We start from the raw sequence: 25,206 nt of genomic DNA on the forward strand, positions 1-25,206 counted from the left end.
ACATGCATTTCAAAGCCTCAGCCTCTTGGACTGCCATCTTAAAAATCAGAAGAATATGTTAGCATCATTGATTACCCTTTCCCAAAGGATTCTCAGAACTGGTGTCAGAAAACTGCAGGTCAAGGCTAAAGTACCAATACATTAGCAGAGAGTAGTTAGCTGTGTTAGTCTTACATCAGACAGAAGCCAGGAAAGATTTGCACCTTATTTAGGTGCTATACACCTCTGATTTAGTTAGTCTAAGCTTTTGTGAACTCAAGCTCACTTCATCAAGTAAGCTCAGACTCACAAAAGCTTATGCTATACAGCTCTGATTTAGTTAGTCTATAAGGTGAAAATCTACCCTGCCTTATACCAATGCAATTTCAGCACTGCTAAGGGGACAGTACAGCAATCTTGGGGGTATTGCAGGTTAGGATTAAATTGCATTGTCTGAACTGGGTTGTGGGGTCCGGGACTGCAAGTAGCAGTGGGTGCTGACAGCCGGAGTAAGAACAGTATACATCAGCAGAACTGTGTGGGGGAAGCCTGCCCATGGCTGCTTCTTATGCTTAGCTTCTCATTTTCTGTAAATATGTATATTCTCCTAAATGTGCAAAAAATATGTATATATATCCCAAAGAAACTACAGATTTGGCACTTATTGACACCTAAGGCTAGCAAAGTGAATAAACAACAACTGCTAGATATGCATGGGCAGCATCTAGGCTGGTATTTAGTTGCTCTATAGGAAGCTGTAGCCCACTTTCAACTCCTGCAGGTATTTTAGTCTGAAGATAAATAAACTGCTGACTATTACAAACTGAAATTCAGTAGGATTCCCACAGCTGGCTTTACTAGCAATTTAACCCCAGCTGGCATCTCCAGTAGGACTTTGTAAAAAAAACAAGTCCTTCTATATATGTCCTCATAATCAATTAAAGGGCAGACTCCTCCTTCCCCTTTGCTTTGTCCCAGGGCACAATGCAACAGATAATATAATAAAAAATCCTGATAAACATTACATTACATTTTCATGGAAATCAATGGCAGTCCTATAGCCATCCTTGTTGTCATTGGCAATCCCTCAATTCAAGGATGATTTCAATCACAGCTCATTGATGGGTCTTGAGATGACTTAAGAGTCTAGTCCTTGAGCCACAGATCCGTCTGCAGAAGTTTCAGGTCTTTTCTCAGGAGAGAATAGGCTGCAGGCTGGGATTCCTTTTCTTTTCCTTCATCTGCTCTGTCTTCTCTGCTTTGAGGTCAAGAAGATTGACCTCAAAACAGATTGCTGCTTGGTTGAGGTTGCAGTGCTGTTGGAGTCAATTAGCAGCCAGCTCCTCTCAGCTCTTGATGTTGGTGTCCATTTTGTTGAGGTATTCCTTTAATGTGTCCTTGAAGTGTTTATTCTGGTTGCCACAAGTTCTCAGGCACAGCAAAGCTGGGAGTAGAGCACTTATTTTGTGAGTTGTGGGTTGGTCATCCACACACAACATCTGGTCCAGTGATGTTAGCGGATCACCAACTCAATGCTGATAACATTGGCTTCAGTAAGGATGCTGGCATTTGTGTGGTGATCATCCCATTTGATGCAAAGGATTATCCGGAGGAATCATTGGGTGATACCTCTCCAGGCTCTTGAGATGAAGATGGTAGGTCACTCATGTTTCACATCCATACAGGAGGAGAGTGGGGATGGTGACTGCATTGTAAACTTGGATCTTGGTGTCTTTTCAGAAACCATAAAAATATGCCAAAGCAGTTTCCTAAAGGAGGCACTTTTGTGTTGGATCTTGTGCTGGATCATCAATGTCCTTTTTCTGAGACAGGTGGCTACCGAGGTAAGGGAAGTGCTCAACTACCTCCAATGTCATTCCATCAATGGCACTTTGAGAAGGGGGGTCACATTCATGACCTGGAGCAGGCTGATAAGGCACTTTAGTCTTCTCAATATTGAGACAGAGGCCTGAAGTTCGGTAGCCTTCTGCAAAGAAATTCACCTTAGTCTGGAGGTTTGTCCTTAGTGTGTGCAAAGATGGCACAGTTTTAAGTGTATTGAAGGTCAAGGATGGGTGCTTTGAATACTTTGGTCTTCAAGCTAAAACATCGCAAATTGAAAAACCCTCCATCCATTTGGTATTCAATGTCAATTCCAGAAAGAAGGTGGTTCTTAGAACCATGATGATGGTCAAAACAATTGAGACAATGATGCATCCTTGCTTGAACCCAGTTCAAATGACAAATGGATCTGTCTCTAATCTGCTACAAAGAATAGTCACAATCATCTGGTTGTAGAGAATCCTTGGGATCTTGATGTACTTTTCAGGGCATCCAACTCTAGCCACAAGGCTTTGCAATTGAAAGTTAAAAGGCCTTATTTGGGTCAGTGAAGTTCATATGCAGGTCCTGGTGGTGTTCCTGACTAATTTTATTTTGAAAACAACACTGACACTTTTCTTGGACCTGGTGGGCACCAAAGATCATATCACTTGTCCCGCGTGATGGTCTAAAACCACACTGAGATTGTAGCAGGATTTCCTCAGCAAGATGTAGAAGATGGTTCAGGAGGATGTGGGTGAGGATTTTCCCTGCTGTGGAAAGGAGGGTGTTATCTTGATTGTTCCCACACACAGACTTATCTCCTTTCTTGAAGATTGTCACAATATTGGCATTCCTCAGGTCCCCAGGAATCTCCTTATTGTTTCAAATCTGAGAAAAAATTTGTGTAGTCTCAGTCCCAGTTCCTTGCTGCTAACCTTGAAGATTTCAGTAGGTATGCCATCCTGTCCAGTAGACTTGTTATTGGTTTCCTTAATGGCATACCATACTTCTTGTAGGGTAGGAAGGTTGGTGAAGGTGTTTTGGGGGTGGGCTTTTGGAGGTATCATTCACAGTCAACTCATAGTTCAGGCATGCCTCAAAGTGCTCTTTCCATGTAGCTTGGATAGACTGTCTTTGAGGAGCATCAAACCATCCTGTGATTTCAGGAATGTAGGACTGTGAGAAGTTGGGCTATAGACAGTTTTTTTCCAGGCAACAAAAAAAGTTATGCATGTCATGTTTGTCAACATAGAGCTGAGTCTCCTTCGCTTTATTTTGAAACTACTGATTTTTTTGATTTCCCAGATCCTCCTTTGAGCTTTGGCTTTGAGGAGCTGATATGTCTTCTGCTGAGATGGGATGTCATTTTGCCAAGCAGAATGAATCTTTCTCTTCTGGTTGAGGAGAACTTGGATCTTGGTGTCTCTCTCATTGAACCAGTCTTGTCAACAGGTGGCATAGCTTATGGATTCAGCACAGGCCATATGCACGGCAGTTTTCAACCCCTCCAAGAGTTCCTCAATGTTACCTTCAGTTGTGGGTAGGTCAGGGAGCTTTTTGTGAATTCATTGTTGGAGATCTTTACAGACGTTCATGTCTTGAAGTCCTATAGCATGAGTTACATAAAGTTGTCAAGTCCTGAACAACAAACAATAGGAAACAATCTGCCTGACTGGGAAGTGGGAGACAGACTGAGGTACAGCCTAATAACCTGGCCCACCAAGATGGTCATTGCACTGCATCCTGACAATATGGGTTGCTTATTTTGTGCAGTGTTCTGACTTTGGAGTATCATATTGTAACATTGCATATCCCTACATGTTTATGTTTGTGTCCCCAATCTCTTTTAACATCTATCTTGCAGGAGGTAAAATATTTCCTCTCCAAAAGCATGACTGTCTTGTGAGGGAAGCAGTGATCCTGTCTCTTCCAGCTGTGATTTTCTGTGATCCCTGGCTTTTAAGACCAAATATTAAGGGGAGGACAGTTGGATTAATATATGCAGCTTTCCCTGAAATGACCCACATCCTTCTGTCACAGAACATAGAAGAGTCAACCTTTATGCAGCTCCCTGCAGAAACTCGCAGCACAGGGGGGAGTCAGCCAGGGGAGAAGAGAAGGCCAAAAAGGAAAGAGACCAAATAAACAAATCAAAATGCAACATTGAGCTAATATAAACAGTGTACTGGGACAGCAGCAACTTTCAGAGCAGTCATGCCAAAGCTGAAGCCAGTGTGTCTCATTCTGCCTTTTCCCTTCCCTACCACTGTTTCTCTTGTCAGTTCCTCACCAGTATCAGTGACCATAAGGAGACTCTTGCAGAAGCAAATGCGGCCACTTTGTTAGCTGCAGCACAGCATGTCTTTCTTGGTGAGGCCCCTTGGGGCTGTGTTCATGAAGTGGGGAGAAGCAAAATTTTCTGTGCATGTGTCCAGGGGGAGAGGAAGGGAAGTTTTAATCAATAATGCATAGAAATGAAATTGAGTGCTTTTACTAGCTTTGTGCACATGTGTTGGTAATGGGGTGGCTTTCATTTCACTCCTGAAGGACACAATAATTTTATAGTATGGCCAGAACTTTCTACTTTCTTGGCATGAACTATTGCTAATGTTGGTTTAATAAAAATAGGTACACTTTATCAGCAGATCAGAACATTGGTCCATCCGGTGTGGGAGTCTGCCTGCAGCCCTGGATGCTGTTATTTCATCCTTGTGTTGGAGGTAAAAGTGTGCTTTTGTATACTTGGCCAATTTTGGAGTGTAGTACTGGGAACAATTCTTTCCTGTCTGCATAGGCACTCATCAATTTAGGGAGAAGATGAGAAGCCCTCAGTGGTAACAGAATAGGTTAGGGACTGTTTAGAAAAGCTGGACGTGTACAAGTTCATACAATGCATCTAAGGGTGCTGAGGGAGATGGCTGATGTGATAGCAGAGCCACTGACCATTATCTTTGAAAACTCATGGCGATCATAGTCCCAGATTATTGTAAAAGGGCAAATATAGTGCCCATCTTTAAGAAAGGGAAGAAGTATCCAGGAAACTACAGACTGGTCACCTTCACCTCAGCCCCCAGAAAAATCATGGAGCAGATACTCAAGGAATCCATTTCTGAGCGAGTCAAAGTCTGCTTTTCTGAAGTCCAGGGTCCTTACTCTGCTACTCTCCTTCCTTCCTTTCTTCAGGATCCTGAACTCAGTCATTTTGTGGTCACTAATGTTCAAGTTGCCATCCACTACAACATTCCCCACCAATTTTTCCCTGTTTGTGAGCAGCAGGTCAAGAAGAGTATGGCCCCTAGTTGGCTGCTCCAACACTTGCACCAGAAAGTTGTCCCCAATACTCTCCAAAAATGTCCTGGATTGCCTGCGCACTGCTGTATTGCCCTCCCAGCAGATGTCAGGGTGATTGAAGTCCCCCATGAGAACCAGGGCCTGTGATTGGGAACCTTCCACTAGCTGTTTGAAGAAAGCCTCATTCACCACTTCTTCCTGGTCTGGTGATCTATAACAGACCTCCACCATGACATCACCATTGTTTCTCTCCTCTCTGATCCTAACCTGAAGACTTTCAACAGGACTATCTCCAGTTTCATATTGGAGCTCTAAGCAATCATATGGCTCTTTTACATAAAGTGCAACTCCTTCTTCTCTTCTCCCCTGCCTGTCCTTCCTGAACAGTTTACACTCATCTTACCAAGTCTCTGTTATTCCAGTTACATCATAGTGCCGTGACTGTGCAAGGACTTCCAATTCTTCCTGCTTGTTTCCCAGGCTCCATGCATTTGTGTATAGGCACCTAAGGTAACTAGCTGATTGCCCTGATTTCTCAGGAAGAATGAGAACGCTTCCCCTGTTGCCCACTCCTGCTTGTGCTTCCTCCAGGTCACCTACTTCCCCACTTATCTCAGGGCTTTGGTCTTCATCCCCCAGCGAATCTAGTTTAAAGCCCTCCTCACTAGTTTGGCAAGCCTGTATGCAAAGATGCTCTTTCCTCTCTTCGTCAGGTGGATCCCATTTCTTCCTAGCAATCCTTCTTTCTGGAACATCATCCTATGGTCAAAGAAGCAAAAGTCCTGCAGGCGACACCACCTGTGCAGCCATGCATTGATCTGCATTGATCTGCAGGATGTACCTGCTTCCAGCTTCCACCTTCCTGGGAGTCCATGTCCTCTCCCTTCTCTAGCATTGCCTTTGGTAGTTCTTCCTCCACAGTCCGCAGGTCTCCTTCAGCATTGAATCAATGAACTCTTCATGGTGGAGGATGCTTTGGAGCCTCACCATCTCCTTCTGTAGCTCTCTTGCCTGCTTCGTGATAGACACCACCAGGAAGCACTGCTCACATTGCAGGCACTCTTCCCACCTGACCGTTACTGGAAGGAACCTGCAAGCTGCAGTCCTCATAGTGCCAAACCCACACCTAGGTGGAAGCCTTGATGGTGAGTGGTCATGCCTGGACAAAAATGGCACCGGTGTAAGCAGAGGCAGTGGCTCTAGCATTGTTACGTCCTCCAGCCATTTCCCTGGATCTCTTTAATCTGCATCCTCTCTCTTACTGCCCTTCTTCCAAGAGCACCTTCCCTAGCAAACTTTCCTGGAAGTTGGCCTGCTTACTGTTCCTTGTCCTCCAGAACATTCCTTTTTCGCTGCTTCAGCACCTTTAACAAACAGGCCTTTGGTCTGTTCTCTCCCAGCTCCCCTAGTGCTTCCTGGTCTCTCAAAGAAAATTCAAGCAATTAATTCAGCTAGAAAAATAATATCGGAAAAATATCAGCCTAGAAAAACAAGAGATGTTTATAAACAGTTGCTGTTTGTCTGTGGAAATTCACCCCATCTAACTGTGCTCTGCAGCAAGTTCTTAAAGGCCATCTCCCTCCTACTGTCCTTTCTGGGCTTATGGGAATAGCTCTAAATAATCCTTGTAGCATGCACTCACATAGCGAACTCTTTACCCCAGGGATTTTGCTTCCTTTCTTGCATGTCTATGCACAAATATGGCTTTTTCAAAATTATGACATAAATTTTAACAATTGTAACTGTGCCCCCTCCTCATTTCCCCAGCCCCTATGGGGTGTTAGGGTCTGTGCTGTGTTTCAAATGTTCTTCAGAACATTGCAATAGTGACCTATGTCTACAGAGACAGGGACAGGGGGGAGGGTAGAGAAAAGCCAGAACCAAGATAGAGAAAAAAATGAATGGAAAAGCAGCCTTGAAAGCAATGTTGCTTGTATAGAGCCAGGAGCAGCAGTGCCAACAATTCCAATTTGTCTAATGTTTGTCTGAGAGAGCTAGGGAACTCACATGCTCATCTCAGAGGTTTATACTGCTGTTCACCACTCTAATATTAGAGTATCTCCCATATAAAATCAATAGCAAAACAAACTCCCTAATAGCTTGCTTGGAGTCTTTGCCATGTCTTCCCTTTTCAGAAAAGAATCTCTGTGTTGTGGGGTTTGGTTTTTTTTATCATCACTTCCATTTTTAGATGTTATTTTTCCTGGATTTGGCTGATTTGTTTAAGGGTTGTTTGACTCTTATTGTTCTTGGGGGGTGTTTGCTGGGTTGAAAACTAAGGATAGACTGGGGCATCAGTATGTCAGAATAAGGCATAAGTCAGAGGGTCATTGTTAGAGTGGAAGAACCTTTGTGATAAAGAACGTTATTCAGTGATCACTGGAAATAGTTAAATGCAAGTGAGGTTTTAATTGTTATATTTTAGTCTTAGTAGGAAATGCTATTTGACAGCCCGGGAACCTTTGTTCTCTGGATATCTCTTTGGTGCAGGTGTAATATAAATAGTGTCCAGGCCAGCTTCTTTCTCACCATCCTCTATCAAGAGTCTGCCTCTGACATGGTCAGCAATGCCTGGTAAGAATAAGTGTGCTTCAGTCCCCAGGATTTATTCAGACCTCATGCTCTCTTCTAAAACAACTGAGACACTTTTCAGACTATGACCACTTATTCTGCTAGGAATGCTTTTGAAGCTTCATACTGTCGAATGTTGCCAGATTCAATAGCTCTGTGGACCGGATTGGGGTAGAAATTAGCCCCTCACCCTGCCAGGCCTAAGGAGCTAATTAATCTGATAGATTGTCCCAAGATGGGTTATGCTTGTCCTTTTCAGCTATGAACATGACAAAATGAGTTTGTTTTATTAATCCATTTCAGCAGAGACCTTATCGTATAAAGAACCTATATGGCAAGCTGCATGCTAAGCCTCTGGGGGGAAAAAAGGCTTGTCAGGCAATAAGCTCCCCTTTTAAATGCCTTCTCTGCATTTCTGACCTGACACGGTCTCTGTGTTTGAATGTATTCTCTCAGCTTCCCTCTTGTTATGTTTCACCAGGCAAATTCCCACTAAAACTCCAAATTAGGCTGTAAATGCAATGTGGCTTTTTTGCTGGCCTTCAGGAATATAGCCAGGGATTTAGCACCCTCTGATGGTAAATCCCTTTCATGACAATTGTAGACATGGGTTTGGGGTTCAGGAAGAAAAACGTAATCCTCCCTGAGGATTTTAATAGTGCCTTAAGAGAAAACTTTATACTTACTCATTTGCAGTGGAATGCCTCTGTTCCGGAGTAGTTTACAATAAAGATGAGCCAGAACCAAAACCCCAACAGTAGATTGCATGGAGTTTTGTGGGGGTTCATTCATTTTAGGAACAGATTACTACTGCCATGGCCCCCTTTCTTTGGAATGAACAATCCAACAGCCCCGCTGTTTGCAACAATGGGTTATCTTCTATATTAGGCTGTTTTCTTGAAAGACTTCTTTCTTACAGTATACTTTGCAGTATGTTTTCATCTGACATTTAGAATCTCACAGTGTGAAAAATGGGCCACATGATTTCAGTCTCTTTGCTATTGATAAAGGCCTCCATTATAATACTCAATAATCATCAGTGTCCTATTTTTGGTCACTCACAGCTGATGCTCTGGTATTCAATGGGCTGTTGAGACTGAACCCCTTTCCTGGAGACAGTTCCCCCAGGCCAAGCCTGAGGCATGCGTAAGTGGCAGTCTTGGAGGAAAGCTACCAGTAATACAATGTAAATATGCTGTAGATATACAGACTCCAGTTTCCAGGAGTGTCATTTGAATTACTTTTACCTCCAGTAAAGTGACATTCTCTATTCCCAAATTATCACAAATTGCCATCAACTTCAGTTGATCACTGATAATTTATATTAATGACTTGGAGATCCATTATGAATTAAATTTTTAAACTTAGTGAATCTTAACTTCATTCTTTGAGGTCATATACTCAGGCAGGGCAGGGCAGGGCAGGGCAGGGCAGGGCAGGGCAGGGCAGAGATGAGGCCTAAAGAGATGTGAATTTTTCAAATGAATAAGGGACCTATGCTAGGATACTGCTTCCCATAATAGATTTTGTTCTATTTATTTTACAAGTATCCTGTTAATTATTTATTAATTCATTTCATAGTATGCTAATAAATGATCTATGACATATTTTGTGAAGGTACGGCAGTCTTGGTAACATTATACCTCAGTATGGCACTCAGTTACTAAATATTTGCTAAGAAGAAACCTGGGCATGAAACTCTGTGAAAACAGGTAAGTGAATCTGTGTGAATGTACTTGTTTTATATTGTTGTGTTTTGGAGTTTACAGCATGACAGGAAATGAAATGAGTAAGTTTTGCCAAACCGGCATTACCTGAATTAATTTATCCTAGAAAAGGTGGTTTGTGTTCAAACGTAAGCTTCTGCTCAGTTTGTTTTTCTCACTGTTCTAACCTTGGCCTTGTAGCAGGGATGGCCAGCTGATAAAACACTTGATAGGGCCCTTAACTATACATGTGTAGTATGGTTGAGGTCCAAAGCCCTCAGGGACTAAACAAGCACAGCTATACAGAGCAAATAAATGTATTAGAAGACTTTTTCAAAATTATTGAACCAGTGGGTTAATATGAGCCAAACAGACTTACCCTTTTCCAGCACTAACATTATAAACACATCGTAGGAAAAGAAGCAGAGTCATAAACCTATTTCTGAAGATTGTGAACTATTAAATAAAGCAGGAGAACTTTGCTATAACTTACACTGTGCAAATTTTCATAAAACCCCTAGTGCTCTTCAATCTTGTCACCACAAATCCCTTATTCCTTTTTTTTCCCCATTCTGATGCAATGAACCCTTACTGTCAAGCTACACTCTGCAATGAATTAGCTCTTAGCTTCCTGGTATTGACAGCTCTTGTGATGGTGTCATAAGTGTTATTTGATATTTTTTTTGATGTCACAACTGCAGAAATTAAGATATTGCATGAGAATCTCTGCTTTGGTTAAAAAAAAAATAGTTTCCAGGTCTCACAAGTGTGGTGAAGAGCTTAAAAAAGTAACTGAACCGTGATGATTTAGAAAGCAGAAGCTATAAACATCCAGTATTTATTATTGCTTTAAAAAAAACTTATCATTTTTAGGTTAAGTCTCATAATTTTGGGGGGCATGACTTATTTTTTTCCATAGTAAGATTTGACAGTAATGGTTTCCTGTAAACTCTGACTCAGGAAAAATGCTTGGAATCCCCAAATGTTGGCTGGTTCAACAGGGAGACCTCTCCCTGGTAGGGTTCAACAGGGCTTTCCCCAGGGACTGTCCAAAAACCCCTACAGCCTGCTATAAATCTGATTCCATTTGCTACTTAGTAGATAGCATAATGAGGCCAGTTTACTAGAACCCTCCTTCTCATAGAGTCATAGCCACCACTGCAAAGTCTGTGTAAAGACAAAAAAATTGGGATGATGGTGTTTTTCACACAGTTTGTACTGGTGTAAATGATTGAGTGAGATGAACAGGCCCCAGTGCCTCTGCTCATCTGCTGCATTAATTAGAGATCATCCCCTGCCTCTAAAGAGTCTCAAAGGGTTTGGAAACATTAGATCTGAGATTAGCAGCACTTTTTGGTTGAAGACATTTAGATGCGTGTTCTTTTTTTTGTTGTTGTTGTTCCTGCTGCTTTTTAGTTTAGGGTAAACAGTTTCTTTCCCCAATTCTAGAGATAGTGACTGGGAAAATCGGTCTAGAAATGTCAGGCAGTCCCCTTGTTTAGTAGCTTAGCCGAGCTCACATTTGGGAGGACACTCAACATATCAGGAATCTAAAGGGAAGCCTTTTTTTTCCCCACTCCCCCCAAAATTGGCTGTCTTGAAAAGTGGAAGAGAATGTGTAACAGTTGAAGCAGCAAAGGCTTCTGTTTACAGGGAAGTCATTAAACAGATATTACAAATTTGAAGTCAAGTCTCATCTGCTCTTAAATACTTTTTAAAACCTGGAAGACACTCTTTAAAATTTATTTTACAAACAATAATCAAGATAACAACAGGACTTTTATCCCAATTTTGAAGATTAGGAGGGGAAAAAACTTAACCAGCTAAGTGATTTGTTCAAAGACATAGACGGAGATACTAAAGCAAGGATAAAAAAAATAGGAATGCCTATGTACAACGTACATCTTTCCCACAAAATATACAAGCCAGTTCATAAGCACCACGACAAGAGAGAGCTCAGGTAGGCACTGATTTATCCCTGTTTATATTTGTGTGTAATGCGTATGTGATTGTGTATATTTGTGTATAGTAGATCCCTGTTTATATTTGTGTGTGATGCTTTACAGACAGGCCCTTATCCCTTAAGAGTGTAAATTCAGACTAAAACTTAAAACTGCATGGGCCATAAATGTAATTAGGGTAGCCAAAGTACAGTATGGTCTATGGCCACCTTCATCTTTAATACAGTGGTTCTTACTCTTTTTAGACTCCAGGCACCCCTCATAAGGCTCAAGGCAGTCCTCACAAAATGCCAGCTCGTAGTTTTTTTTATTTTTCTGTAGAAAAAAAAATGCTTGAGCAACGGAAAAATAATACAGCTATCAGAAAGACCACAACAGGTCAGAATTGTTTTAGCACCATTCTTATTTGAAACTGTTGGCTTTAATCTGGTGAATGTTTGCACAGAGAACAATGCTAGCCTGGTGTGGCACACCTTACAACCCTGAATGGATCCCAAGGCATCCTAAGGTGCTGCAGCAGCCTGGTTGAAAAATCCGTTTTAATATGTTAACGGCACTAGGACTAACTGGTGCCACCCTGCTCTGCCTTCCACCTGCTTTCAGCTTAACAGGGCTAATGACGACTCTTTCATACGAAGCACTCCCTGAGACTTCAGATCTACAGCATTCACTTTGAAATCATCTGTGTCTGGACCCCAGTGGGCCTTGAACGCAGGATGCAGAGGGAAACAAGGTCCCCTCTTCAGGTCTGCCAGTCCCCAGGGTCATCCTTTTTTTGCTGCCTATTCCAGTGGCTGTGTTTCAATTGCACTGGGGTCAAGTCAGGCGCAGGAGACTCAAGGCGGGGGACAAACTGGACTTTGATTTAGGCCCTGTAAGAGTTTCATGCTCATTTGCTACATAATGCCATGCTGAAAATTGAATGGCAACTTAGACATGACTCATCAGCACCTGTTTTAGAAAGGACATCCCTGCTTTTCTGCTGTAAAGAACACTTTAGCGAGCCAGCCAGCCAGCCAGGCTTTGACACCAACTTGTGACAGACTGTAGGAGGTGTGCGCAGTTAGCTATGCGAACAGCAGCTGAGTACTCCCCCCCCGGGTCAGGTAGTCGATCACTTATAGATGAGGACTATAGGTGCAGGAGGGGGTGGCAAGTGCCAGCCAGCAGTCGGCGACCACCCGCAGGTGTCGGGAGCGGGGGCCGCCTGGCGGTGCTGGGGGCAAGGGGAGGGGGACGGGGGCGAGCGCCGCTTTTTGCAAGGGGTGCATGTGCACCCGCTTGCGCCCCCGACGTGCCGCCACTGCTGGAGACGGCCCTGCCCATGAGGATTTCTTAAGACCGCGCTCGCCAAAGCCTTGACTGGGACGGACGATGCAGCGCGTCGGGGCCAGAGACGCCTCCCGGGGCGGCAAGGCCGGCCCGAGTCCACGCCCGAGGCTGGGGGGAGGGCGGGGCGGGGCGGGGCGGGGCGGAGCCGGGCTGCCTCCTCCCGGAGGACGGGGAGGGGCTCTGCGCGGCCGCCCCTCCCCCCCAGCCTGGGCCACTGACTGGCACGGACCAAAGAAAAAAAAAAGTTATCCCGGAATAAAGGTAGCACGCATGTGCCGTCACCCCGGATGTGAACATGTCGGCCAGGCCCCCTCCCCGCAGCCCAGCCGCTCGCTCCGCCCGGCTGCAGCGGCAGGCCGAGCCGAGCCGGGCCGGGCCAAGCGCGCCGGCGGCTGGCGCGGGTGAGCGCCGCGCTGAGGCGCACACACGGGGCGCCCTGGAGCCGCCGGGCCGGGCCGAGCCCCTTCCCCCTCCCCCTCACCCCTGCCTGGCCTTGGGGGGTGGGTGCATGCAGGCTGAGCACTGAGCCCCGGGCATCTCTGCCCCCGAGCGCTGGCCTGGGCCGGGGGCAGGAGCCATGGATTTCCGGGGGAAGAAGTACGAGCGGGGCAGCAACTGGTCGGACCCCGAGGTGGTGGAGCTGCTGCAGCTGTGGGCGGACGAGTCGGTGCAGATGGAGCTGGAGAGCTGCCTGCGCAACCAGCACGTCTTCAACCGCATCGCTGAGGTGCTGCGGGAGAAGGGCATCCACCGCACGGGGGACCAGTGCCGGGAGAAGATCAAGAAGATGAAGCTGGAGTACCGCCGCATCAAGGACAACAACAACAAGGCGGCCCGGGGCGGGCGGACGTGGAAGTTTTACGACGCGATGGACCGGGTGCTTACCAGCCGCCCCTCGCTGGCCTACAGCTCCCTCAGCAGCAGCATGGCGCAGCAGGTGCTGCAGGGGACGATGGTGGAGAGCTACCACCATCAGTTTGCCGCCTCCGCGCTGCCCTTCGGACACTCACAGCACCCCGAGCTGATGGAGATCAAATGCGAGGAGGTGGACTCTGATGAACGCTGCTTGACCCCAGAGCCTCCGCCGCCCATGTCCTACCAGCAGGGCTCACCTGACGAGCATGAGTTGGAGCGAGCCTTCTTGGACAGGGCCCAGAATGACTCTCCCATCTCCAGGGTGGAGATTCCCATTGAGACCAGTGTCTCGCCATCAGGTAGGATGGCATCTTTTCATTCAAGCCTGAGTCCTTTCTTTGGGTCTAACCTTTAGAGGTACATGTGGGTCGAAGACATCTGTGGGTGGTCGCCAACAATGTCAGTTAAATTAATTCTCTCCGTTCTATGCAGAACTCGGGGAAGAGAAACATTGTTTTACCTGCGGGTGCAGCGAATGAAGATGCTTATTTACTTGTAATGTAATTAATTTACAGAACTGGCTTCCATGGGATGCAGAACTTTGAATATCTTGATTGAGGGGGAGTGGGTAGACAGCATCATGTTGATTAACTACTGAAGTCGGAAAGGGATTTTGTCTCCCTGTCGTCATAATACTTGCAGAGTGCATAGGGAGAGTGGATTGTCATTCGTTGTAGTTAATTCTGGATCTTTGCCAGAGAGAAAGTGCTGAATCGGAGCACGGCAAGATAAAACACGCTGCTTTCATGCATGTGCTAGATAGATATGGCCTTACTTTTCCTGTGGGACTCAACTTGGGCAATCTGATGTTATTTTATTTTATTTTTTTTTCCAGGCAGGAGTAGCAAGTGTCTGTTTACACCAGTCCTAATGCTGTGTTGTCATTTTAAAGGAATTGCTGACAATTTAGTTCTCTATTTTGAAATATCCACAGGTTTCAGTGAGCCAAACATGGCCTCCTCCTCCCGGATTCAGAGCGTTGGACCTCGACCTGGCTTCTCCACCTTGCACCGTCTGCGAAAGAAGCGGAAAGGTCAGCGAGTGAAAGACCCCCTCGATGACCTCCTGCTGAAGACCCTGACTTCTCAGCGGGCCATGGAAGAGCGCTTTTTGCAGATGGAGGAGCGGCGGTTGCAGCGGGATCTGGAGGTAGAAGAGCGGCGAATGCAGTTGGAGCAGCGGCGTTTTGAACTGGAGAGGGAGCATGAATTCCGCATGTTCAATGTTTTTGCTCAGATGCTCAGCATCTTAAAGCAGAGCAATGGTGGCTCCTCTTCCTCTGTTGCATTGCCCCGGGGCTTAGATTTTGGCCAGGCGCTGTCTGATATTGCCGGATTTGGAGGAGTTGACCTGCAAGAAGTGAGGGCCATGCACCTAGGCCGACCCGTCTCTGAGAGGAGATCCAACATGTATGGTTTCTGTAATCCTGGTGAGTTCCAGAAAAGTCCCTACCTGTCTGCAAGAGGAAACATTGCCAACATCTTTCGTGGCTCCACAGAGGAGGGTTACAAGGCCTATCATGCTGACAAATATGATGAAGACAAAAACCCCAATGTGAGTGAAGTTCCCCTGCTGTGTGCCTTTCCAGCTAGCAGACACCTGAACAAGGGTGTTTGGTTTTTTGCTTTTTCTTTTCTTTTTTTTAAAACAGCTGGCTGAGTGTGGGCTATAATGCGATTTTTATCTCGTAGGTGCAAGTTGGCTCAACCTCTGCCTTATTAAAGCACAGAAGATTAACTACAAATGTTTTTTTCCTCTTGTATATGAAACATTGCACTTTGCTAAGGCAACCCAAAGCTAGAGAGAGTTGCCCATCTCAAATGAGTGTTGATCTGTAGAACCTCTGGGCTAGGAACACAAGTTACACATCAACTGGTTTAAGTGATCAGACAATGGTTAAACCTGTAATAAAACATAAGTTCAGCGCACCAGTTTAAAAATGGCCAAGTCCGGTTTGAGATAAACCTGGTTGAATGTAGTATCAGACTTAACTTACCGTGGTCAAACTGCTTTATGGAACTTCTGTCCCAGACCCTTTCCTGGTTTAAATTAAATCGGAGTTCCTCAGCATCTCGGCATGCTCTTCAGCCCTTGGCTGAGCTGTGCTCTCTGCTCCAGTGGAGCAAGGGTGGTGCCTCCCCTCCACTCTAGCAGGGGTGGGGGTGTGACCAGACACTGTTCCCCTCCAAGGTGAAAGGGGCAGGAAATGGGTTTATTCCACTCTCCCTTCCCTGTCCCACCATCATGGACCTTGGCCAGGGTCTGCCAGGCAGGGGCACAGCAGCCCCCGTGAGGCATTTTGCCCTGCTCGCTGCTCAAACAGCAGGAGCATAGCCAGCCCCAACAGCAGCCTTAAGCAAACGGGGGGACAGAGAGGGGCTTAATTCCCTGCTGTTTCCCCTATCCTACCGGCACAGACCTGAGCCAAGATCTGCCTAGCCATGGCAGAGCAGCCCATGTCAGGGTCTCCCCTCACTTGCTGCTGCAGCAGCAGGGTAAGGCATGGCCAGACGCCCACACTTGAGCTAAGTACAGACATTCAAAAAGCCCGAGCCTGAATCGGTTCAATCTTTGTAGGTTAGTCTAACCTGCATAGGTTGAACCGGCAAGCAAGTGACTAGACATTCCCTTTTGATTCCACAAACGCAGGAACATGTCTGTAGTGTCTCAGGCCAGAACCTGGGTGGTGCTATAGCAAACCCCTCAGCTGGAGGGAAACTAATCTGTGGGGGGCGGGGTTGGCTAGGCCCCCGCAGCCTGAGTATGGCTCAGGAGGGATTAAAATCTGCGCTCTGGCCTGCACAGTCCCCAGTTGGGGTGTGCTTGGAGGGGGAAGCAACCACTGCCAGGCATTTCCCACCCTTCCACCATGCCACTCAAGTGGTGGGGGCATGGCCAGCTCTAGCAGCAGCCTCAAGTGAATGGGGAAACGGAGAGGAGTTTAATTCCCCACTCCTTCCCCTGTCCCACCAGCATGGACCCCAGCCGTGGTCTGCCTGGCTAGGAGAAGAGCGGCGGATGTGGCAGCTGGGGCTGGAAGATCCCGGCTGGGGTTCTCTGTGGGGAATAAAACCCCTCCTTGCCCCCTTCATTTCAGAGGACCATACCAGCCAGGATCTGCCCATTCCCCTGCCACTGCTGTTAGAGCAGTGAGGGGGGAGTGATCCTGACACAGGCTGTTCTGCCCCAGCCAGGCAGATCCCAGCTGGGGCACAAGCTGGTGGGACAGGAGAGAGCAGGGAATTAAACCCCTCTCTGTTTCCCTGTTACTTGAGGTCACTGCCAGAGCTGGCCGTGCCCCCTGCCACTCAAGTGACGAGGCGGGAGGGTGGGAATTGCCTGGCAGGGGCTGATTCCCCCTTCTCCGTCCAGGAACACCATGGCTCGGAACCATGCAGGCCAGGGTGGGGGTTTAAACCCCCTCCCCAGCTTCTGGTCTGAGCCATTGCAGGCATGTATGTGTCTATTTGTGGAATCAAAAGTGCATGTCTATTCACTTGCTTGCCGGTTCAATCTACACAGATTAGACTAACCTGCAAAGATTCAATTGATTCAGGCTCAGGCTTTTTGAATGTCCGTACTTAGCCCTAAAGTCACAGGAAAGCAAGCAGAACTGTATTCTTCCTTATACATCATTAATATTATCCATTGAGCTCTGAATGTAACATCTTTTATCATTGATGAGGAGGTAGATGGACCCAGCTAAGTTTTCAAAGCCATGGTGGAGTTTGTGTCACTGATTCTTAGAAAGGTATGTTTTGCATTCCAATTAAGGCATCATTCAGAGCTTAGGCTGCCTTTTTACTTCTTGCCATTCACTTACCCTGTACAGGTCTGTGACTTTCCCACCTTGGATTTCCTGTGTTTCAGTAATGCTCTAATAACATCATTCACCATACCAACTATAGCCCAAGAGACAAGCTTCCATTTTTCTTCATTGTTGTCTATTTTTGTTTACAATATACATAGATTTTTAAATTGATATATAGATATATAAATAAAAAAATAATATCATAAACATACATTCTTGGTATTTATCTTGGTGATTTTGTTTTTGTTTGTTTGTTTGTGTTTTTTAATTTGATTGACTCATCCCAGGCTGAGAGCAAAGATACATATAGCAGATTTATTCTCTATGGGATTTATTATGTCAGATTCTGAGCCAGGAATTACAGATTAGCATTTCTTCTCTCAAGCGACAATACTGCAACCTGCCTTTTCTATTTAGCTCTGTAAGAAAAGTGAAGTTTCTATGAATAAATTTTTAGAGTGGAAATTCATTGTCTGATGAGTGCAGAATTTTGGATAAAGAAATATTTCCAAAAGACAGCTGAAAATGTGTTGAGTATAAATCCCAGCTCTCTCAGCTAGGAAGAATTATATGAAGTCAGATTTATGCTCCCATGAAATGAATGATTCAGTCATATGTTTCGTTAACCGATATAAGCCTTGGGTTTCTACCTGTTTCCAGAGCATTTGCTAACAAATAAATCCAGGTTGCACAGCAGCAGCTCCTGTCTCTCAAAAATCATTCTCTTTTTTTTTTTTTTCCCTAGGGGATAATTAATTTTGGTACCAGTGAGAATAAACTCTGCTTTGATCTGATGTCCAAGCGGGTAAGTTGGCAGTACTCCGCATAATTTCTCCTGGGTCCTACACTTGGACACATGGTTTGATGATATCATTCAGATGGCTGTGAGAAACTTATTTCTCCATGAGTGCATATCTGTCAGGGTCTCCCATCTGCTTTCATCGCCCATCCTGGCTGTGCATTTCTGTAAGTTATCTTGCCAGAGATTGAAAAATGAGGTTTTCTATTACCCTTCCTTGTGGTACAATCTCGGCCTTTGGGGACCTGACATCTTGGAAAAACTAGATACAAATGGGAAAAAAAAATGATTTCTTCATGTTGATGCATCTTCATTTAACACAGAGGTGGTAACCCTAAGCTTCAGAACCTGTTTTGCCATTCCTCAACATTCAGCTCAGAAGGGGTTGATAGAGTCTGTTACCAAGCTGTACAGTTTTGAAGTTTTCCAAATCTTGGCACAGTTTGACATAAGTGAACAGTAGCATCGATTATGTCATGATGGATAAATTAGTGAGCCTCTAAATGGTCATTGTGGTCACTTACACTAGGGAAAGGCCTGATACATAGAGTATAACTCAAAAACTTTGGGGGCTTGCCCTGGTTCAGGCTGTTGTATGGAAAGACAACAGTTTATCCTATGTACACATTTCTTTGTGGGTAGGGTTGGTGTTGAGTACCTGGCAGAGCCAGGCTCTACTGGAGTTCACTTAAGTTCTTTCTCACACTTGCTCCCATTTCACTTCTGTCCATCCTCAAAATTTTCCTTATTTTATTTCTGCCTGCTATGCCACGGACTTGGGGGTATGTCACCCCAACATTCAGCTTTCCAGCTAGCAGAACAGGTAAGGCAGAACTGCTGCCCGGTAGCTGTGTGCAGAAACCTGCAAGGTGCCTTGTAGGGTGTGTAGGCTGTTTCTTCTCCCTGTACTTCATCCCTTTTTGTCAGTGTAAGGTGTGCAGTAAATAGGATGTGGGAGAGAGAGAAGACAACTGCGTTCACATTAGCCTTGCGGAGACAGCGGATTATTTCTACTTCATTCATCCTTATGCTGCTGCTAATTTCCATGTATGTTACATTAGACATGGAAATGAAAAAATATGCTTCTGACTTTTGAATTGCTTCCCTTTAGTGTTTATAGCATTGACTCACAGAGCTGTATACCTGTTGGGCCTATGAGAAGGCAGATTTTTCAGAAATTTATGGGCAATGCCTGTTATATGCAGTGAGGAAAAAGTAACTTATTGGATTTCTGTCTACAGCCTCTGACCCATAACCCAAGCAGTATCAGACATGACATCCTAGGGATGAAGTCTTGGATGGTTTTCCTTGCCAGCTGGTCCATATGATTTGCTCGTCTGTGCAGTATCACCTTTAAGGTCCCTCTGGCTTCTTGTTGTGTTGTCATTTGGGCCAAGGCTTTTGATGTGTATTCTGATGCTGTATTCTCCAGATGAGTTCAGGAAGGAAATCTGAGGCGGCATGCTTCTACATTAAATAGGTTTCAAGAGGCATACAGAAGTGAATAGAGGAAAATACTATCTGAGCCTGTAATGCTAGGTTATAATTCTGCCTGGAATGAGGGTCAATATAATCTCAACACTCAGAAAAGGAAATCAGAATCCTAGTTTTGTGACATTTTTTATATCTTGAGAAAATATTTTCATCTGCCCACTGATTTTCCTTCTATTCCTTTTGTAGCTGCTACCTGTCCCTTCGCATCTCTTTAATCACTGCCTTTAAATTTGGTCTCCTTTTATCAAATCCATGAAAATGCACCATGTATGAAATTTTGTTTCCTTTTCATTTATGAAAAATAGCTTTCTCATCACTACTGTGGTTCCTTTTCTGACTTGGTGAATTGGACTGCTTGAAGTCCTTCTGATTACTGCCTTGAAAATATTTAAAAGAAAATAATATATGCATTTTATTTAAATATAAACAGGAAAAAAGTCCTAAAGGCTACTGATCTTGGAGACAACGGAGAGTGAAACTCCATATGAAACTGAAGGGAATTCTTTCCTGCTGAGAAACATAGCTTCTATCACAAGGGAGATTGTAAAGAATGTATATTTTACCTTTCTCTGGCCTTTAGAAAACCCCCCTTATGCCTTAATATAGTTTGTGAAAACTTTCCAGAACTTCAGAGGTGAAGAAGCCACATCTGTTTGCTGCTGAGGCATATCTAAAGCTTAGATCCATTCATATGAGAGGAAAATACCTATCTGTCTGCAATTCAAAGTCAGTTTCATCTCCCTCTTGCTCTTTAGAGCCATACAGAAAGCTCTTACAACTTGGACTCAATTCCTAGCTAGCTGAGAGTTGCTATCATCAGAGCTTGGGTCAGGACCTTATTGAAGCTCTTAGGGCTGCTTAACTTGGTTCAAAGCGTCCTCTATTGGGGTCTCTTTTCTATGGGCATTCATTTTGTATTGACCTTCGTGCTTCTTTCTTGCAGATCTCTGTGCAGTAAAGCATTGCTGCACAGTTCTGATGTCCATGTGTTTTCCAAAGCCTATTTTAATCCTGCTGAAGTCAGTATGGGGTGGGTATGTTTAGATGTGCACGTACGTATGGGTACTGTCTGTTCAGCTGTGCCTATGTTTTTGATTTTAATGGTTGTGCTATTTCCTTCTTATTCTTATAGCTGACACAGAGTGATATGAACCTCATGGAGCCTCCCTTGCTGCAATATCCTGATTGGAAAGGACATATGTTGTAAGTGGTTTCCTTTATAAATATTTACCTGCTAATCAGAATCCATTAATACAGACCAAGTTTGTTGCATAGGTCAGCTGAAACTTATTGAATACCTCTTCCTTTTCTTCCCAAATCTCTACCTGTGACACAGTTACAATTCTTGATGCATCTGAGTAGATAGCAGTTTGCTTTTAAAAACAACAAAAAAGTATTGCTTGTATTAAGTAGATGGGTAAGTCCCACACAGTTCTCTGTAACTACAGTGGATGTTTTTGGCCTTTAATTCTTCCCATGATTTATGTCTTGAGTAAACAAACTTCAGAAGTGTGAGCAGAGCTGTAGATGTTTTCTGTGCCTCTCTATCATGCATACAAGGTGCTCTTAGAGCTGTGAGTCTCAACCAGGATGCCTTGAGATCTTTCAGGGGTGCCACGTAGTGTTAGCAATGCCATGTGGGCAAGCATGATTCACAAGATAAACCCAGAGACTTAAAACGGGAAGTAACAGTGTTAAGAACTTTCTGACCAGTTGCAGTGTTTCTGAGTTCTTTGTAATTGAAAAAATGCTCTATTTTCCATAGTCTAAAAACGTTGAGAACCACTGCTTTAGAGCATGGTACCAATTTCCTGAGTTATATTCTGTCCTATTTTCTAGCTGTAGCCACCAGTGTCCAATGTGTCCTGATTTATTTTCTGAATGACCTGGGAAAACTCAGCCTCTTGGAAAATAACCTGAACCAATCTTTGCTATTGTGTCTTTATCAGCTTACGGGAGGAAGTGGCTCGATTTTTGACCTACTACTGCAAGGCCCCTGCACCTCTTAAGGCAGAAAATGTGGGTAACTGAATGTCTGTTGGTGTGTCTTCTAAAATATTGCCATTCATTATGAAGCAGTTTTGTCTATTATGTTTTACAAATATTTAAACTTTAGCTGACTAACTCGTTTACCAAGGAGACAAGGGTGTGATCACTGCTATCAGTATGGTGACTTGTAGACATTCCAACAGCTCTTCATACACAACTTGCTTAATAGACTTCACTTCCAGCACGTAGCTTCCCTTGTTCTTTCCCTCCAGCTCCACTGTATCCTGCCAAGGTACCTCACCCGTGCTTTGTGGTAACACATCCTGCTCCAGTCCTGACCTCTGTCTGGACTTAGAGAATGCTCAGATTGTTCTTTTCCTATATTCTGTAGCACTGTTCTGCTGATGCACCTCAGGATAAAGCCTCAGACTCATGACTGTGTGGTAGTTCTGTTGTACTAGAGCTGTGATGTTAAACAAGCAGCCTGCTGGCCCACAGGGCTTCTTATGGTCTGGAATTGGGCCTACGAGGCTCCCATTGGGCCAAAAAAGTTTGGCACCTCTGTGCTAGAGGACTGAGGAGAGAGCAGATTTTAGTGACTTTATCAGAAGTTTTTTTTGTAGTGATGTCCTTCAATGAGTAGAGTTAGCATCTGTCTCGCTCTCTCTTCTATAGGTGATTGTGCTGAATGGCTGCGGCTCTCTGTTTTCTGCATTAGCTACAGTCCTCTGTGATCCAGGGGGTAAGTGGGATTATTAGAAGACATATTAATTGATAACATGGTAGCTACAATACAAGGACTATATGCCAGAGGTGTAATGATAGAGTTGTCATTAATTACCCTGTGTCTTCTCCCAAACACTGCTCTTCAGTGCAATGACTGTAGAGGAAGCTAAGAATGTATCTGTAGCAGTTTTTGCCATCAAATTCACATCCCTTCAGTGGGAACATAGGTCTCCTGCATTCTCACCTATCTACTCCTAAGTTCCTCCATTGTTTCAAGATGGATGCATGTCTAGATGTAGGTCTAAAGTGTATTGATACTGAGTTGGGTTCTTGAGAATAGATGTTTCCTGATCCAGTGCTTGCACTGGATCCAAAAGAAACTTGCAAAAAGGATGGAGAAAAACACTAACTTAAAAATTTCCAGTGACCATAGAGCATGGAACTGGGAGCCAAAATATCACTAACATGCCCTAGTAAGGAAGAAAAGATTTTGACTGTAGTTCACTGGTTTGTTTTCTTGGTTTTAGAAGCTGTCTTGATTGCCACACCCTTTTATGGAGGTGTCACCCAAAGTGTGTTCCTGTATGGCAATGTCAAGCTGGTCTATGCCTATTTAGACAGTAAGGTAAGAATTGAGGGTGGGGAATGCACAGCTTTGCAAGTAAAAAGAATTGGTATCAGTTAGAGGTGCGGTGATACATTGGTTCCATATCGGATTGGTACTGATATAGGGAAAATTGACAATATCGTCTTTTTTTGCCTGATCTGGTCGATAACGTGGCTGATAAATGCCCCATGCATGAGCACAGCCGCAGCATGCGCGTGGCCAGGAGTGCAGCCCAGTGGCTTGGAGAGCAGCATCTGGCTGGTAAGCTTGTTGTGGGGGAAGCAAGGGAGGGGTGTGCGGGGGTGCAGATTGAGGCCACTGTGGTGAGGGAGGGAGTGGGGCAGGTGCTACACAGCCGGGGTGGGATGTGGGACTGAGCCGTGAGTGGCTCATTTGGGGGACATGTTTAGGGGGGCAGCTCCCACCTCTGCACGCACCCTGGGAAGGCACGAGGGGGACACGAGCCTCTGGACCCTGGATCTGAGTGTGGGGTATGGTGGCCTGTTGCTGTGAGCTGGGGCTGTGTCAGGCTCTTCCCGGCAGGGGGCTGGGCTGGGACCGTGCTTGGGGTGGGCAGTGGCGGCGGCAATGCTATGGGGGGGCTCCAGCGAATTTTGGGGTGGCTGCAGCTCCCCCCAGCCCCGTCCCAGCACCACCGCCACCCACCCTGAGCACAGCCCCTGGTCCCAGCCTGCAATGGCAGCCTGCCCTCATCCTGCGCAGATCCAGGGGCACATGACTCCATGTCCTCCCATGGTGCGTGCAGGGTGGGAACCATCTCTTTGCGCCCTGGACAAGCTGCTTGCGGCTCCATCCTGTGCCCCACCCCAGCTGAGCAACACCTGCCCCAGCCCTGCTTCTTCCCTCACCAAGAGGGCCTCATTATGCTCCCACCACCCTTCCCCCACAACAGACTTAGCAGCCCAACACTCATTTCCAAGCTGCCCGGCTGCATATTGGAATCATATCAGTACTGGCTGATATGGCTCCTTAAAAATCGGCCTTTGGTATCGGCCCAAAAAATCTCTATCTGTGCACCCGTCGTATTGGTGGAAGGCACAGTAACAGTACTGCCTGACTAAAACCTTTGACTCAGTACTTTCATGCTCTGAAAAGAGTCCTCGGAACAACCTGGGCCAAGGGCTGGCAACCCACAGCCCACAGGCTAGATCCGGCTCATAGAGGTCCAGTCTGGCACAGGAGATCAAAGGTATGGAGCTGTACCATGTGCTCATCACCTCCACTGCAGAGCCTGCTGCTCTGGGACATGCCTAAGATTAAGCTTGCTGCAGATGGCCCAGGAATCTGCAGCAAAGCAATATGTAGGCAGCAGGCTGCTAGGAGGCTGAAGGGGAAAGAGTGAAATCTTGCAGCCTGTAGTCAAGGGGTCTAGCCCATGCAAACAAAAGGTTGCTGATCCTTGACCTAGGTGGTAGCCTTCAGGTGTTATCCCATTTCCTGGTTAAAGAAACTATTTTTTTAAGTCACTTGCTGAGGATTACATACCTATTCCAAGGTGGGATTAGAATTCTAGCTTCCAGGTTTATGCTCTGATTGCCCACTCCCAGAAACATGCAGTAATGATGCAACAAAAAAACCCAAACCAATTTAGAATAAGCTTCAGAAACAAAACTCCCTTCTTTCTGGTTCAAGGTTATCCTAATTTAGGTGAGGATAACAGGAAGATCTGTGTGTGATCCATTAGCAGGGTTTCTTTGATTTTATCTATTTCCTTGTTGTTGTCTTGGAATGGGAGGATGGAAGCTAAGTAATTGCTGTGTTTTCTAGTTCGGGAAATTTTGCAGAGAATATGGTTCATAATATGTTATGTAGACAGCACTTGTTTTTATCGTTTGGGTCCTTTTCAGATCACTGGGACAAACAATCGGCCTTTTCAACTCACAGTGGACAAGCTAGAAAAGGCTTTGCAGGATGCCCGGGCAGAGGTAAGTGGTTGAGTCTGGTTTTGTTGGGCCTCTTAGGAGTGTTTGCTAGAGAAAGTGGTGTATATTTCGAAGGTACAAGAAAGAGATAAGAGCTTTGGGTAAGCTTTCCCTGTAGGTTCTGAACCCCTCCACTTGTACTTCTGCTCTGTTGTTACCTACTCTGATGTCCCCCTGTTAAGGCACATTCTAGGATTTGAGCAGTTTGTGAACATTTAGAGTCCTGGCTTGCCCACCCCATTCCTAGTTGCCTTCTCA

At 45.2% G+C, this 25,206-nt stretch overlaps 1 protein-coding gene across 3 annotated transcripts in view; it reads left to right on the forward strand.

The window, feature by feature from the left end:
- The window catches only part of ACCS (1-aminocyclopropane-1-carboxylate synthase homolog (inactive)), a 97,588-nt gene that overhangs the window by 64,834 nt on the left and 7,548 nt on the right, over positions 1–25,206 (forward strand). For 2 of the 3 annotated variants that reach the window (XM_059722768.1, XM_059722767.1), the window contains 7 exons: positions 14,514–15,133; positions 18,136–18,195; positions 20,816–20,886; positions 21,633–21,702; positions 22,348–22,414; positions 22,926–23,023; positions 24,874–24,951. In XM_059722768.1, the coding sequence (XP_059578751.1) occupies positions 14,531–15,133; positions 18,136–18,195; positions 20,816–20,886; positions 21,633–21,702; positions 22,348–22,414; positions 22,926–23,023; positions 24,874–24,951 (1,047 nt within the window). In that variant the 5' untranslated portion in view covers positions 14,514–14,530. Of the gene's footprint in view, positions 1–12,882; positions 13,879–14,513; positions 15,134–18,135; positions 18,196–20,815; positions 20,887–21,632; positions 21,703–22,347; positions 22,415–22,925; positions 23,024–24,873; positions 24,952–25,206 lie in introns of those variants that run through there. The other variant, XM_006274086.4, reaches the window with a different exon arrangement.

Source organism: Alligator mississippiensis, chromosome 2 (assembly GCF_030867095.1).
Source record: "Alligator mississippiensis isolate rAllMis1 chromosome 2, rAllMis1, whole genome shotgun sequence".
Classification (NCBI taxonomy): Eukaryota; Metazoa; Chordata; order Crocodylia; family Alligatoridae; genus Alligator; species Alligator mississippiensis.